Below are 16725 nucleotides of genomic sequence, written 5' to 3'. Positions count from 1 at the left end.
TCAAAAGGAGTCCTGCCACTTCAGCTTTATATAAGCTGCCGCTGTGACATAAATACTGTGTTTTGCAATATTAAGGACTCTATCATGACGCCTGATTTGTTGATTAGTTAGACAACTTGTTGGATTTAAAGTACCCAAATTTAAATGGACTTCATCTTCGTGCACTAACATTTAGCCAAGACCACCTTAAATCCGATAAGTTATTTCGCTAACTCAAAAATTCATCATCTCCGTGATACAGGCCCCTGGTTGTTTCCTTCAGCCTATTGTGTGTGTGTGTGTGTGTGTGTGTGTTTGTGTGTGCAACATTGGTGATTGGTTCAATTATTAATTGTTTATTAAGGGGCAGCATGTGTGTCAACGGGCTAAGCATCTGTGCCTGTGATCAGAAGGTCTCCAGTCCGGCCTCGACAGAATAATCACACGTCTGCAGGCCCTTGAGCGAGGCCCTTAACCCCTCCATGGGCACTGCTCCAGTGGCTGCCTTTCACTCCTGAGCCTGCTCTCATCTACGTGTGTCATAGGGACCGAGATGAGGTAGGAAAAAAGGGAATTTCCCCACGGGGATCAGTAAAGTGGCATTATTAATGAATAATAATAATAACCTGTTCTATTAATCTTGCAGGATGCGTTCCCAGTTTCCTGTTACAGTCCTACCTTCCAGGTAATGGCTATCTGCCAATCCCACCCCCATGTGAGGAGTGAAAAGTGGAGCCACTCTGCATGGGGGCTGTTTGAATTGGCATAGAGTTAGTTGTACTGTATGTGGGTTTTTGTGCTATTTCCTCCTTCTAATTATTTTGTGTGTTCTATGTTTACAGTAGGAAAGCTGTTGAGACTTATTTTGCTTTGTCACATTTTTGTTTCTGGGTGTGGAGATATTAGTGTTTGAGTTGAGAGCTGGATTCACTCTTGGTTTGCTTGTACATACTTGGTGTAGCATTGTTTTTATGTCTGATATCTGCTGGGAGTTTTGTTCTAGATTAACTTTCTCCAGTATCCCTTAATGTTATCGCCCCATCCATTTCCCCTAGACAAGCCAAGGGCTGTCGCTCAATTGCCAAGAGCTGTTTCGGAGCATGAAAAGAATAAAACCAAGTTATAATTATGCATAGTCAAATGTTTGCTCTAATTTAATCCACAATTCACCACAAATTCTCAGAAGAGTAGTTACTTCAGAAATAGGTTTTTAGCACTAAAACTGAGACCACGGTTCGAGAAAGGGGCTTTGCCAGAGCCTGAATGGTCTTTTGTCTGGCGCTTTGTTTCGGATCGTGCGTGCCCACGCATCGGAAACTGGCTACCGCGGTAATGAGGTCTGCCCTGCTGCAAGGACTGAAGGCTAAAGGCCAGGCCTAATGATCCCAGAGACGCCGAATGGGGGGCTGGGGTGCCCTTAATGTTTAAACAGTAGTTCTTGCTGCTGGAGCAAATAGCTTCTTAGTTGATTGTTACTGGTGTTCATATTAATGATTATTAATATGAACACTAATAACAAACACCTTCTTTTTATGAATAATATAAAAAAAACAATTCTTGGTATTTCTGGAATATACTGTATATTTTAATTGAAATGAAATGGACTTTTTCCCTCAGAAACTCTGGCACTGTTTACAAACTGAAATTGGCATATTTTAATATTAATCAATAAAATGCACTGTTGTTGTATTAACCTTATGAAATGGTTACTGTTACGGACATTATCTGGGTGGTTTTTTTTGCCTATTACCATACTGGAGTTCAAAGTACCCCAGAAAACACGGTATTATAAGTACTGAATAAAGAGGGAGCTGCCATCTTGAGGTCTTTCGCCCCCAAAATTTGCTCATCAAGAAATGACACACATTTTATAACAAATTTAGTTTGAATCATGAGAAAAGAACACTTGCTTATACATGTGAAAGACTGTGGAAGCAACAGTTTTAATTCACCGTGCTGCTTTGTACCATTTCAGTGACCAATAACAGATGTAAGTCATTTTAAAACTCTAAGGTAATTTGCTGCCAGATTATGTTTTTGCTGGTGTTTGGGACCAAACATATTACAGAAATTTGCTTGTACAAGAAGAATATACAAATATTTCATAAAAAAAAAAAAAAAACTTAAAATTTCAATAAAACCAGTGGTGACCCTTGCAACACAAGGCAGTGCAGTAATAAGTACGGAAACTTCTGGCGAGGTCCGAGCGCAGTTAAGTTAGCATGCATGCGGCATCATTCTCTTTAGTATGACTGGAAGTAGTCACAGATAGTGGCAAGACGCTCGTCAAGAATTATCCAGAACCCTTGGAGTACGGGGTGGGGGGTGGGGGGGGGGGTGGCCAGCGCACTGCTAGAGCTGGTCAGGCTCCTCTTCATTCTCGTTGAGCTCCATTGAAAAGTAGTCTCTAGGCTGCCTGCAGAGAAGAGAACACACAGTATGCAGCCATCACCACCATGCACTTCCACTTCAACCCCCCAGTGCCTTTTCATTACCGCCTGTTTCTCTGGTTAAACGGTGCTAGTTAGCTGATAACATCCTGTACCCGTTTAACCCAACCCGTCGCCTGGAAGCACTGCGTTGAAACTGGGGTGTCCTGAGGATATCTTGATTTCTAAATATACTCAGTTTAGTTGACAAACGTGTATAGATGGGAGTGTGTTGTCATTCAACGCCACACACAAACCAGGTGATCGTAACAGGACATCGCATAATTGTAATGTGCAGCGTCACATAATATGTTTTTCCTCAATTGACTAAAATGCATCAGATTTAAATCATTTCTAATCATCCCTCCATTTTCTGTACCCACTTGTGCTATTCACGGTCACAGGTGGTCCCAAGCCTGTCCCAGAGGCTACAGGCACAAGGTAGGGAAAAACCCAGGATGGGGAGCCAACCGATCACACACCAGTCACTCACGCATGCACACCTATGGGCTGTTTGGTAATTCCAATTAGCCTCAGCGTGTTTTTGGACTTTGGGGGAAACCCCACGACAACATGGGGAGAACATGGAGCCATGGTGGAGACTCAAACTGTGGTGAGGCTACAGTGCTAACCAATGCAGCACCACCCTGCCCTTTAAATCGCAGTAATATTAATAATTAAATGTGGATGCATGACAAAAACAGTATCCTCTCCACTTCTATACCTCTCATGTATTTCTCTAAACCAAAGAGAAACCTTATTACAGTCGAACCTCGTTACTACGTACAAGACGAGATATCGAAAACATGTACGTTATAAGCATAGAACGTTGTAACCACTTAGTGCAAGATGGATGAAAGGACTCACGAAATATCCACGTAAATGATAAAACTTTAATAGAACAGACCCTTAAATTGACTACAAAACAAACAAACACATTATTACTTGTTAAATAATTCAACAAAGCTCATTTGGATCCTTGAAATTTTCCTTAAATTACTCACGATTACTTAGTGCCGGCCGGATTTTTAAAATAAACATTTGCATCCAAATTGGCATTTGGCCTGAAAATATTAATGAAATATTGGTCAAATTAAATCATAAAATCCTTTACTTCCATTATTATTCTGAATTCACAATTACCAGCATGACCGGTATTTCACAAGGTTTAATAAACAAAGAATACGCACACAACACTTAACAAGCCATTACTACGCAGTCCAGTAACGATCGGTCAAGGCAACTCATTTAACGCGGGAAGTTTGAATTTTACTTTAAATGTAGACAGTCTATGCCTATGTGCATTGTCGGGCGAAGATCAGGTAGATACAGGTAGATGTAGCGACACAAGTTGTGGTGGGCGGGGAGAGCGCTGTACGTTGTAACGATGGTTAGTTTTCGTATTTTCTCTAGAAATTTGGATGTTGTATCGAAGTTTACGCTGTAAGGGTGTACGCTGTAAACAATGGCTGCTATTGGAATAATACATAGGCTAAAAACGGGAATTAGAAACCTGTACATTGAAAAGGTGGAAACGTTGTATCCGGGGTACGTAGTAACGAGGTTCGACTGTAGCCCTGAGCAGAACACATTAGTATGGAGCTAACAGCTTTGTGCTACTCAGATCCCTTTCGAAGTCCAGCTGAAATGATACCACTTACCTCTTCTTGTAGAAATACGCAAAGAGGGCAGCTCCCAGGCCCAGCAGGAGCAACGTTCCCACCACTAGGCCAATCTGCCAGCCCAGTGCAGACCCTGGTGACGAAGCGCGGCCAACAATAGTCAGTGTCAGCCAACGTTCTCATACATAGCGAGGGAGCTTCAAGGACAAGATGCATCAGGGAATATGAACAAAAACCAAGAACCGGAATTTACTATTTACCAGAGGGAAAAAAAAACAACCAGATTGGGAAACATAATTAGAAGAAGCGTCTAAGATAGCTGAAAATAAACCTTATGGCTAGAGAAGAAATTTATAAGGCAAGCGCTACAGACAAAGCGAAAACAGCACAGGAATGTTCAACAAATGCCAACCAGACTCATTCAGACTAAATGTCCATTATAAACACATCAGATGCAAAGCAACAGATGTTTCATCGTTTTTTTTTACATTTAAGGATGAAAATCAAATGCCTTGTGTTTTCCAGCAGAATTCATCAGACCATTGAGTTTTTTTTCAGTAACAGCACTGGGTCAGGAATTCTGGTCAGCAAGGTTAACTTTCAAACAGCAATCGCTTCACATGGCTGTAGTGCAGTAATTGAACTGGCACAGACTGTAAGTCCAGTTCAATGTACGAAAGACAGAGTGGGACTGTGTTTGACCAATCAGACACGTCTGAAATAAGCATCCAACATGTGGCTTAGCACCACCCCCACCCGTTTCCCACAGCAGGGCATAATTATGCTTCAAAAAGCTGTGGATAGTCTTGTAATGAACACCCGGAATGGCACGCTGCAACACGATGTGGACTGGTTTTGCAACAAAATAAGGATTCATAAATTAAACGAGTTCTCTGGTCTTGGCCTGACCCAAACCGTGGAGGAGTTATCAGTCCCAGAAAAATAAATCAAGTCAGTATCACGACAGAAACCTGCTGACAGGATACGTATTAACATTTTTGTGTGAAAGGGGAGTGAAGGTCACATTCTGTCATTTGATACGTCTATAAAGCGCAACGCTTCACATTTCTGCACATCTTGTGTAAATGAATATCTGATGAAACTCTTGGTATGTCGTGTTTCGTTGTCTGATAAATGGGGAAGTTTATCTCTTCCGATGAGTCTTTCCTAAGACTACTGCGTCAATAGTTTAAGATCTGTGTCAATAGTTTAAAATCTCAATGCTGACTTGGAGCAGATATTAAATCATCTTCCCAACCACACGTGACAATAAGACAAGACACTAATCCCTAAGTGCTTTCTGGACAGACAAATCCATTATGCTACAGTATCCATACAACTATTGTGATTTATATGAAAATAAAATTGTGTAAGAATACCTTTTTACTTCCCAGTTCATATTTTCAAGAAGGTATGCTCCAGAGATTGTACAAGAAATGTTCTATAGAATCCGCTGACCAAAAACAGCTACTTTTTTTGTAATTTAGCCTTCCAACATCCTGCATGTTCATGCGGACAGCTGGTGATACTGTGACTCGACTTACTTTCACCCACAGACTTGTCCACAATGTGGTTGGAGCAGCCTTCTCCAAGCGCCTGGGAGCGGTATTCCCGGGACATCTGCAGGATCAGGTCCCTCTGTCGGACCGACAGGGCTCGGATGCTGCCCTGCACACTGAGCCAGCCCTCCACGCACGAAATGTTGACCTCTGTTAGGGAGGGAAACACCAGCCTGCCTCAATGTGCCACACAGAACCGATTAGCTGCCTGATCATCCAGTGAGGGGAGGTGGGCAAGATGATAGACAACTGGACCGATCCCCTTGATGGGCAGGGAAGGGCTGCGGCCATGAAGACTGTAAATGCTAAACAAATGGCAGCAGGCACCAAGGGGCACCTTCAGCTCTCAGCCATGCCTGTCCAGGACCTGAGCCTGCGGCTGAAGATGCTCTTCATCTGCACGCACTCTGAGCTGAGAGAACGGGCCACATTCTGCAGAATGGAGCAGACTGGATGGGGCTCTTCCTCCCACCCCCACATCCTAGGATACGAGAGCTATGGAGTTATCATATGGATTCTGCTTCTGTCTTATAACAGGAGGCTGACACTGGCTGTGTTCACATGGCCCACCTGCCTGCCGCAGACTAAAGCCAAGAGGCTTCAGAACCATTATGGATGTGGAATTTTAGCAGCATCCTGTCATAAAACAATCATATTCTATTGGCCAGTTGAACTAGGTTGAAACAAAATCTTGGTCTGGATTTGAACTTTCTGGACATGAACTAGTCACCTCTGTTTATATGCTTCAGAGTCACCAATCAGGAAACCTGTGTCACTTGGAGCGAAGGTGTCTGGCAACAGTGCTACTCATTGAGACACCATGCCATCCCATCATAAAAATGTGACACAACAACATTTATCCCAGGCCATAGATGGACGCAAGCTACGTGATGGAAGCTCCAGAAGGATGAACTACACACAGTGCGCCCTCCGCTGGTCAGTTTCCTACCCCGCAGATGGAGGGCAGAGATCCCACAATGGCACCAATTCTCAAGGTACACGGCCACCTCCACCTCTCGTCTGCTGCTGTTGTCCTTCCTCCACCCACTGCAATCTGCACAGAAGGGGACAGTTGGCATGCTGGAAAACAACTAGCTCAAGGTCAGCTACGACTGACACGCTCTTCCCCGGTTAAGTGAAGCTAACAGGCAGTTCTGATCATTTATGTGTCAGGTACTGGCCAGACCTTGAGCCCAGCAGGTAGAGGGAAGCAGCAGTGGGTGTATTTGTATCGCAGTGCTTCAGAAAAGGAGCACAGCGCTTCTGCTCTAAGGCAGAAATGGCATCCCACCAACTACTCTTTAACTTCTTTTTTTCCTTTTGTCTCCCCTGTTGAATATTATAAGATTTATGTTGGGATGGTGATCATATCCACAGGATGCTGGGACCAGTGGAAAGTGGCTCATTGGGGATGACAGGCTCAGTGATCAGAGTAAATATGGAAGACTGCAGCCTCAGTCCTAACGAGAACTGAAGTGACAGGAAAACTGTGAGAACCAGAATGTTCCATTCAGCCTCTTTCGCTTCTCTCATGAACAAAAAGGGCTGCTTTACACCCTTAACAATTAATAATCAATTACGGGTCCGTGAAGGGGCATGTCCCCTGACCCAGCCCCTCCCTCAGAACATCCACCCCTCCCCCAACCCTCCCCCGTTTCACTCCATCCCTTTTGTGACACAGTGGCTTCTAGGGAGACACAGACATACTTATTGAGTGCTGTTCCCCATCGCTGCCAGGAGGCCCGAGGCATAGGGCGACACTGCTGGAGAAGTTGGAGCTGGGACAGAGATTGGAGAGATGCGGGGTCTGGATGGAGGTGGTCCACACCAGCGGGGTCCTCGCCTCACAGCAGGAACAGCGGCTGAGAGACAGGGGCCCCTCCGCGGACCTGCAAACGGAAGTGGGGGGCAGAGTAGATAAGATGGAAATGGAGGGACGCCATAACCGGCCCCTATCCCTGCAGTAAAACAACACCATCTAAAAACATCGTGAGAGCTCACTGTCATTTCAACTGCAGATTTTCTCTGACTTAATGTTCATAACGATATGTGAAATGATGCATATTTAATTGTTGTCAATGTACTTTTATAGCCCATAGATATACTGAGAAATACTTATGCGTTTCTCAATGAGTAACAAAGCGTCTGAAAAAACCTTATGCTCCGATTATGAAAGACCTAAGGTGAACGTACAGAAGAACAGGCTGCGCAAACTGTCCTATTTCAGGCTAGTTTGTGAGTAAACGCGTAGTGCTGGTCATCAGAAACAACAGATTATCCCGCTCGCTGGCTAATGCTTACCTGAGAGCGGGCATCACCTGCTGCCCGCTGCTTGCTGCCAAAACGCTGAGCAGCTTCTGATCCTGTGTGAAAGCCACGGCGTCTACGATGCTGCTGTTGGTTTCTGGCTGGCAGACCTTGCTGTAGCGCAGAGAGCTGTAGCACAGAGCTACAGCCCCGCGACCTGGGACAGCGGTACCGTATCTCCTTGGTGGCCAAGCCTGGTCTGGAGAAAACGGAATCATAGGCTCAACTGTGATTCAGTCAGGAAAACAACATGAACCCTCAGTATTAGTTATGGCGCATTAAGAAAAGAAGGAAATGACTATTCATGACTGTTTCAACTCAAATTGAAATATCTCCATAGCTCACCAGCATTGCTGCCATTCCCAATGAGATAGTACCCATCCTGATCAGCGGAACCTGTCAGAGGAACAGCCAGTGTTTCCCCACCGTGTCCCTCTTCAAAGACAACTAGGACCAACCCCTGCAGCTTGGTCATGGGTGGAGCATGTAACTCCACAAAGTTCTGCTGCTGACTATGGTTGGACCACTCAGTGCTGCTTATCTCATTAATGACGACACCTACTGGGGGATCGGGACACACATTTTTCTGCAGGGGCGTTGGGGACGTCACCTGGACGGAATAGCAGAAAGTTAGAATGGGTTGAGTCGGGGGTGTCGTGTCAGTAGATTTCACCGATCTATGGTCGTGCGGTCTGGATTAACTTGAGTTTAGGACTGCCATTTGAGTACCATGGTACTATGCCATGGGGCTGCCCTGTCTTCATTACTCTGACATCGAACTCCAAAGCGTACCAAATTATACACCTCTAATTATTCACATTCCAATGAAGCAACATGCATGCAGCACTAAAGCTGTATATACAGTAGCTAGTTTTGGGTGTGAAAGGCAGGTGTAGGAAAGGGACTGACCACAAAAGAGAGCAGGTCAAAGGGGCGCAGGCTGTTACAGCGATTCAGGGACTCATCCTCCATGTGGATGGTGGGGTCTTCAAGGAGGGGCAGCTGGCCGGGAGTCAGTGCGTCACTCAGATCTCGGGCCTCCTTGTCAGAGCCGGGCCGGCGGTACACCACAGCATCCAGGAGGCCCTCCGTGGGGATGCCTAGGGACAGTGTGGATGATGGCCCTCTGGTGCTGCGGTACAGGGCCACGGCATCTGGCCCGTTTTGGATGGTGTTGGGTGGAAGCTGTATGGAGGGCTTGGGGACCAGCCCGTCACTGCCCACAAGGAAGTAGCCGCGGGGGTCTGTGTAGTAGCCGGTGAGGCTGATCTCCCGATAAGGTCTGCTATTGTGCCCATTGAAAAGAAGCAACCAGATGCCTTCCAGGGACATGCGTCGGCCGGTGGGGTGCCAGATCTCAATGAATTCTGCGTCCTCCTCTGCACCGGGGATGTCAGCGTTCACCTCATTCAGCAGGAAATCCTGCTGACTGGCCGGGTCCCAGGGGGGGGGCGATGCTGTACCCTCTGGACTCACTGTCAGGGCGAAGGGATTGGAGCTTACTTCAAGAATCACAGTTATTCACATTCACAAGGTGGGCTTTTGCGCTCATGTTTGACTAATCTAAAGATATCAAGTAATCTTCAAAGCACAGATATGACATGCGAGTTGCAGTACTGGCAGATAACTTCGAAAATGAAGAAATAGCATAATATAATGAGTATTATCACATACCACAATCAACTGTATATAGATAAAAATATTTACTTGACATCCATCCATCCATCCATTTTACAAACCGCTTATCCTAATGGGTCGCAGGGGGTCCGGAGCCTATCCCGGAAGCAATGGGCACGAGGCAGGGAACAACCCAGGATGGGGGGCCAGCCCATCACAGGGCACACTCACACACCATTCACTCTCACATGCACACCTATGGGCAAATCCAATTATCCTCAGCATGTTTTTGGACTGTGGGGGGAAACCGGAGTACCCGGAAGAAACCCCACGACGACATGGGGAGAACATGCAAACTCCATACATAAGGCGGAGACTCGAACCTGGGTCCCAGAGGTGTGAGGCAATACTGCTAACCACTGCACCACAATGCTGCCCGTGAAGAAGCAAATATTTCAGCTAATAATACATTTTAAGAATGCAGCCTTACTACCTGTGCAACCTAAGACAACTGTCACATACAACGAAGCTTAAAAAAATGTAAATGTAAGAATACATTTTGAGTGGCAGTATGCCTGAGCGTGCTGCGCTACCTAGTGCATGCTGTGCATCGTACGATAATTGCAGCTAGAAAGTAAAACATTCATTTCAAGTACTAATAAATTGAAACCCAAATTATATTTCTAAAACAACTGTTCAGAGTTAAGAAGTTCATTGACAAGCAGTCTCATTAGGTGATTCTTACTTAATTAGTAGCACCTAAGAATGAAATGGTTACACCATAAAGCAGCATAAAATTCCTGATGGACAGTATAACTCTTTAAAAATGTAATTGCCATTAAAACTGTGAATTACCACACATTGAAAAACTCGTGTTAAATACTGTTCAGCATCAACCAAAGTTAGCAAGAGTCTCCCAGACGCAGGTGCGCAGACTAAGCATGCAATGTGGGCTTGTTTTATGTCAATAAAAGCTTTGCAGAAGGCAGTTACAGAGCTCTGGAGATTTTTGATGTTAACGCATATTGTACCATTACGTATGGTATTCACTACGTTATTATTTTATTTTGTGGTTTGCAATATAGAACTTTGTTTTCAGTTCACGTGTCAGTACTTTTTGAACATTTTCAGCACATTTTAACAATACTGTGAAAATACTGATATCTGTGATATTTTTAGTTACTATAATCATAAAATACAATTTTTATACTATTTCATCTCTAGTAACGCATCAATATCCATCCATCCATTTTCCAAACCACTCATCCTACTGGGACGCGGGGGGTCCGGAGCCTATCCCGGAAGCAATGGGCACGAGGCAGGTAACAACCCAGGATGGGGGGCCAGCCCATCACAGGGCATCAATATCAATAACATAAAGCACCAAATATTAGTGCATAGTATCCCTTTGGGGGTCAATGAATACAACTGCAATTAAGAGCGAAATGGTAAGAACAGAACTGAATGAGTCAAAAAAAATTATGACACTTAATAAAAAGAAAATGATATGTGCAGATATGTTAAGTGTCCCAAGACTTTGTAAGTAGGGATAGTGTGTACTGTGCCTTTCCCCACCCATCCAAAATGACTCACCGGATTTTTTAGGACACGATTCTGGCCACAAGCAGTGGTTGGGTTTTCCGGGAGTTTGAACAGTCTTAATGAAAACACCTGGGTCTCTGCTCCAGCTAGCCGCTCCACAGCGGCTGAGGGTTATGCCTCCCAGTTCGACACTGAAAAGAATGACGTCCTGGAGTAAGTCGTGTTTTACAGTGATAGCCCCAGACCAGTGCTATAAACTATAGATTAGTCAGACTTGCCTACTGCTGAGCTGAAAGGCATCTCTTCCCGGGATTAAGGTTTCAGTTAGGTTGGGGCTGGGTGTGGCATCTGGCCCCGCATACACAAAAGAGTCCAGGGGCTCCAGTGGGCTGACCGCGCTACCAATGGTAAAATCCGTCGCTCGGCCGGCATACACTGCCAGAGCACCAGAAGACGCCGCTTGAGGCTTCAGTATGGAGAGGTTCCCCGAGGAGAACATCAAGTCACCTGAGGAACACAACCAAGATTAAAGGTTTCTTCCTGTACAGAAAACCATGCACATGTAATAACAAATGATCAGGTCTGCAGGATAGATCAGCTGCAGTAACCGGCCCATCCTCCAGGCCAGTACTCATCCCAAATCAGGAAATGAGCAGGAAAAATCATCACCCCTCACACCAGGGCCACAACCTCTTTGAGCTTCTCCCCCCTAGCATGCACTATAGATCACTGTATGCCAAATTAGACTGGCACAAACACAGTGTCCTCCCACAAGCAATCACTCGTACAAACAGCTGTCCCAGTGACCTCAGCTGAGTTGCACTGTTACCCCCACAGTAACCCATCGCCCCTCAGTTGCACTGTTTCCCCCACAGTTCCCCATTACCACTCAGTTGTACTGTTACCCCCACAGTACCCCACTGCCCCTCAGTTTCACTGTTACCCCCACAGTACCCCATTGCCCCTCAGTTGCACTGTTACCCCCACAGTACCCCATTGCCCATCAGTTTCACTGTTACCCCCACAGTACCCCATTGCCCATCAGTTTCACTGTTACCCCCACAGTACTCCATTGCCCCTCAGTTGCACTGTTACCCCACAATACTCCATTGCCCCTCAGTTTCACTGTTACCCCCACAGTTCTCCATTGCCCATCAGTTTCACTGTTACCCCCACAGTACCCCATTGCCCCTCAGTTTCACTGTTACCCTCACAGTACCCCACTGCCCCTCAGTTGCACTGTTACTCGCACAGTACCCCATTGCCCCTCAGTTGCACTGTTACCCCCACAGTATCCCACTGCCCCTCAGTTTCACTGTTACCCCCACAGTACCCCCATTGCCCCTCAGTTGCACTGTTACCCCCACAGTACCCAATTACCCCTCAGTTGCACTGTTACCCCCACAGTTCCCCATTACTGCTCAGTTGCACTGTAACCCTCCCCCATTACAATGATGCAAATAACTCACTCTTTATTTCATTGTTCTGTATATTGTATTTACTCCAACATTCCTTCCACTGACATGCATTCCTGCACATTTTATACATTTATCAACCACACATGCACATTTAATATATCAACCAAACTGTATATATGACTATTCTCGTTTTGCCAGTGACAACCGAAGATGGATTCCCCATGTGTGTGAACATACTTGGCAAAAAACCTGATTCTGATGTAATACTTGACAGAAGCACTTTACATCCTTTCAATCACATGACCAACTTGATGACCAATCATCTTCTACCATACACCACTTGACAATATAGCAAAATGGTTCTATGCAGGTTAGCCAGCGTACCTTTCAATCCACTTCCTTTAGAAGTTATGAGAAGAAAACCTTCGTTTAGGGCATTGATATCCATGCTGAAGGTAACAGTGGCTGTTCTTCCATCCAGGAACACCAAGACCAGGGGATCTCCTGGTTTAGAGATACTGAGCTCCACAAACCCTTCAGTCTGTCCTTCTCCCAGCCGGAGCTCGCTGATTTGCACTGCGGTACCATTGGGTGATTGACACTGGTTGTGCTGACCAGGTGATGGTAGCCCCACCTGAAAGGTCCCGCTGCCAGAGGAGAGCCAGCAGCGCTCCATGGACTCGTCACTCTTATGTACGGAATCATCCTCGATAAAAGCAGGAGATCCTGGTGTCAGGATATCCGCCATAGACTCTGCATCGGTTGACTGACGCGTTGAGTATACAATAGCATCCATCAAACCGACGGTGGTTATAGTCATCTTCTCGCTGTAGCGCTCTGCATCGCCTTGGTAAAGCACAATGGCGTCTGGTCCATTCTGCACTGTATTAGGGGGCAGTATGATCGCTGGCTTGGGCTGGACGTCAGCAGAGCCCACAAGAAAGAACCCCCTGGAATCTGTAGTGTGGCTACTAAGGTTCAGCACTTTGTAAGCGACATTTCCGTTCCCATTATAGAAGACCAAGGTGTAGCCATCTAAAGAGGCTGCCTTGCCACTTGTGTGATAGAGCTCTACAAACTCAGTGGTGTCCAGCTTGGGATTGTCTGCGTTCACCTCGCTGATTATAAGGCATGATTCGCTGATTACTGGCACGACCAGAAGCAACGCAACAAAACCAACCAAAAATACAGCCATCCGGGATCACACTGCTCGCGCAAATTTGCCAAGACGGTGTGTTATAAATCCTTTATTCGCAAATGCAGTCACTTGTTTTGACGCCCCTGAAATCCTGAAAACAACTAAAACAAAACAGAAAAAACAAATATCATACAAATGAAGTTAATCTTAACTTCTACAAAACATAAAATGAAATATAACTAAAGATAATCCAAGCGATTTTATATTCCCAATATTTCCACAGGTTTGGAAATATACCGATTGGACAACGTTTTGGAGGCGAGTATATATAGCGTGATTCAACCCGTCTTTTTATTACCGAGTTTTTTTTAAGATCGTGTCGTAATTTTCGTGAAATGATTGTAACACCATGCGTAAGCAAATAGAAACTTTCGAGACGACTGATTTAGGTACTGGATTGACATGGTAATTATTGTCACTCCCTTAGATTTTGCATGTAGGCTATACACAGTGATGATCCATTTTAAGTCAATGTTGGCACCACAAATCTGTGTCATGTTACCCCTCTAGCTAGTTTGGGATAAATGTTTACTTGGCCATAACTAAACTGCCTCCAATGTTGCCCGCTAGCAAAGTTGGAAGACTAACAATCTACCTATTTACCAATTTAGAACGTAGAAATATATACTATCTTTTAAACGCATACGGTTCAACACAATTCTCACTAGTAATTCGTTTTTAATGGAAAAACGTATTGTAAAATCAGGAAATGAAAATGGGGCGTAAATCAAAGGTGATCTTCCACTGAATAATTCATTCATTACATGAAGTAAGATAATACAAAGATGGGCTGCACATCTTGTCATTGAAATTTTGCAAAAAAAAATGTAAATTGATTAGCTAATTTATACAGCAACAGAACCCATAGTAAACATGCATGTTCAAACTTGGCCGTTATAAATCCGCCTTTGCAACGGTGCAGTTACATTAACACAAAATCCGTAAACCGATATAATCTCCGTTTCTCGCTGAGCAAATGCCGCGTCGCTGCAAAACGAGATTGCCAGTAGGTCTGTAAGATTAAAAATAAAAACATAACACTGCTTGAATAAGCTATATGCAATACGCAGTTTTAGTCTAGCCATTCTAACTAGCTAGTCAGAAAATATTTCTGGTTTAACTTTACACCTCGTCTGCTCAAACACGGGGCGTTGCAACTCCACGACTTACTTATCCTAGAGGATTGTCCTCTTCAAGATACTCGGATAAGGCTTTACGATCAGAAATCACTTTACTAATTCCAGACATTCGCAACTTTTAGTGACCATGTCACCCTTTTGACGTGTCCAGCCTTGACCAACCGCGTTTCCTCCTCCCAGTACGTAGGCGATCGCACAGAATGGTGCGAAGAAAGTTGGCTGGATATCCCGTCGCTGAGAAGGTACAAAGGGAAACTCATCCGAAAGCTGGACCTTCCTCACTGCCGAGTAAGTAGCGACTCTATCAGATGTAACAAAGACCAAATAATATGCCTGCTGTATGTTGCCCATGCAGGGATAAACTAATGCAATTGGCGCAAACTTTCGCCGTTAAACTAGGGATTTACTTGTTTCACTTCTTCAATCCCAAAATATATTGTCGCTGGGGAAATGGAATTTGGCAAATTTCATATTTCGCAACATTCTAACCCCTCCCCACCCCCCGCGAATTGTCTTAGTAATGGAATTTTTTTTATTCCTCGTTATTATTATTTTTTTTAAATACTTCCACGTCTGCTTCTTCAACATAGTTTATATTTATTTCTGTCCTTGGATGAAATACTAAGAGGTTTATTCTAAAAAGTTTTTTATTTATTCGTTGTCGCTGGAATCTCACCACGGAAAGATGACCCTGATGACCATTTAAAAGGTAATCATCTTTAACATGAAGGTAAACCAGACCTTCTTCTTAAAGGTAATAAAATAATTATAATTATATACCGAAATACAACGACGAAGTGGTTAAATAGACATCCCTAAATTTTGTGTAATTTTGTGGTGTTAAATTTATTTTGTTAAACTACTTTTAACATCAATTTACAGTTTTGCCCCATATACACCAATATTAAAGAATTACAATAGAATAATATGTTGGAATCCATTTTAATGAAGATGTGGGTATTAATGAAAAAGAACTAAACATATATTTTCCATCTCTGTAGTATGTTTTCCCTCTTCGAAAGCAGCACTGCACTGGTGGAAAAATGCTACCATGATAATGGGGAATGTGGACGCAGGTCATCAATGCTATGAATGCTGAAAATAAGGTTGACTAAAATGCTTCCTATATACTGTAACAATTTTTAAGTGGGTTGGTGGATATCTGGATGTTTATTATCTTCCTGAACCCCGCGACTTCTTGTCAGTGATGGTCTAGCGGAATCTATTTGGTGCTCTTTTACTGCCTACAGAAAGGTCACATCCATATATATTTGTTCAAAATAACATATAATTATGTTTTTGGCTATTACTGAAATGTATACGTATGTGAAAAATATAGCTGAAAACTAATCTACTGTTTGTCTGATCCTTTCAGTAATCATTTCACTGACTGGAGAGGAAACGCAAACTATCATACAATAGGCACATTCAGAATGTTTCAAAGTTTACATCAAAGAGAATGGAATGCTTGAGTTAATTACACAATAAAGTGATACAAGCGAGGGGTAGTGTATGGCTCAGAGCCTGCGATTGGAAGGTCGCCAGTTCAGCTCCCGTGACTGGCAGAGTGACGTCACCGCCTGGCCCTTGAACAAGGCCCTTAACTCCAGGCTCTCCAGGAACACGACGCCCCTTCTCTCCGATCCACACTTCTCTGTTGTTTTGAACAAAAACATCAGCTAAATAAAAATAAATGTACATATTAACTGCCAGTGTATGTTTATCATTTGTACAAATATATTTTATAGTTGGTCTTATTTTTGTTTATTGTTGACTAAGAATTTCTTTTTAAGTGTTTTTTATTATTATTTGCGCGATATATTAAAAAAGGGTAAGATAACAGACAACTTTTATACAAGCGTAAGTCTTCAGACACCTGGGTGCCTACTTGTCCTTCACCCTGTATCACACTACA

The 16725-nt window shown here is 44.0% G+C and overlaps 1 protein-coding gene and 1 long non-coding RNA gene across 2 annotated transcripts; one reads left to right on the top strand and one right to left on the bottom strand.

The window, feature by feature from the left end:
* Window positions 1-1542: 1542 nt before the first annotated feature.
* Window positions 1543-15328, bottom strand: si:ch211-183d21.1 (uncharacterized). The gene is made up of 12 exons (XM_049013760.1): window positions 14842-15328; window positions 12858-13772; window positions 11334-11562; window positions 11107-11246; window positions 8806-9371; window positions 8242-8506; window positions 7891-8095; window positions 7297-7478; window positions 6539-6643; window positions 5575-5739; window positions 4070-4163; window positions 1543-2395 (listed from the first exon to the last, which is right to left on the bottom strand). The coding sequence occupies exons 2-12, from the start codon at window positions 13666-13668 to the stop codon at window positions 2332-2334; spliced, it is 2826 nt and encodes a 941-aa protein (XP_048869717.1). The 5' UTR covers window positions 13669-13772; window positions 14842-15328; the 3' UTR covers window positions 1543-2331.
* LOC125742102 (uncharacterized) lies at window positions 14963-15916 on the top strand. The gene is made up of 3 exons (XR_007398015.1): window positions 14963-15098; window positions 15496-15564; window positions 15812-15916. It is a non-coding gene; the product is annotated as an uncharacterized LOC125742102 (long non-coding RNA).
* Window positions 15917-16725: the final 809 nt, after the last annotated feature.

This window comes from Brienomyrus brachyistius, chromosome 5 (genome assembly GCF_023856365.1).
Source record: "Brienomyrus brachyistius isolate T26 chromosome 5, BBRACH_0.4, whole genome shotgun sequence".
NCBI classification, from domain to species: domain Eukaryota; kingdom Metazoa; phylum Chordata; class Actinopteri; order Osteoglossiformes; family Mormyridae; genus Brienomyrus; species Brienomyrus brachyistius.
The sequence above is the reverse complement of the archived record's forward strand: the minus strand, read 5'-3'. Positions and strand labels throughout refer to the sequence as shown.

Coding starts and splice junctions, on each gene's coding strand:
- si:ch211-183d21.1 (XM_049013760.1), bottom strand. CDS start 13,668: ATGGCTGTATTTTTGGTTGGTTTTGTTGCGTTGCTTCTGGTCGTGCCA. Junction 11,247..11,333: donor GCCTTTCAGCTCAGCAGTAG/GCAAGTCTGACT, acceptor CATTCTTTTCAG/TGTCGAACTGGGAGGCATAA. Junction 7,479..7,890: donor CAGGTGATGCCCGCTCTCAG/GTAAGCATTAGC, acceptor TTCCGTTTGCAG/GTCCGCGGAGGGGCCCCTGT.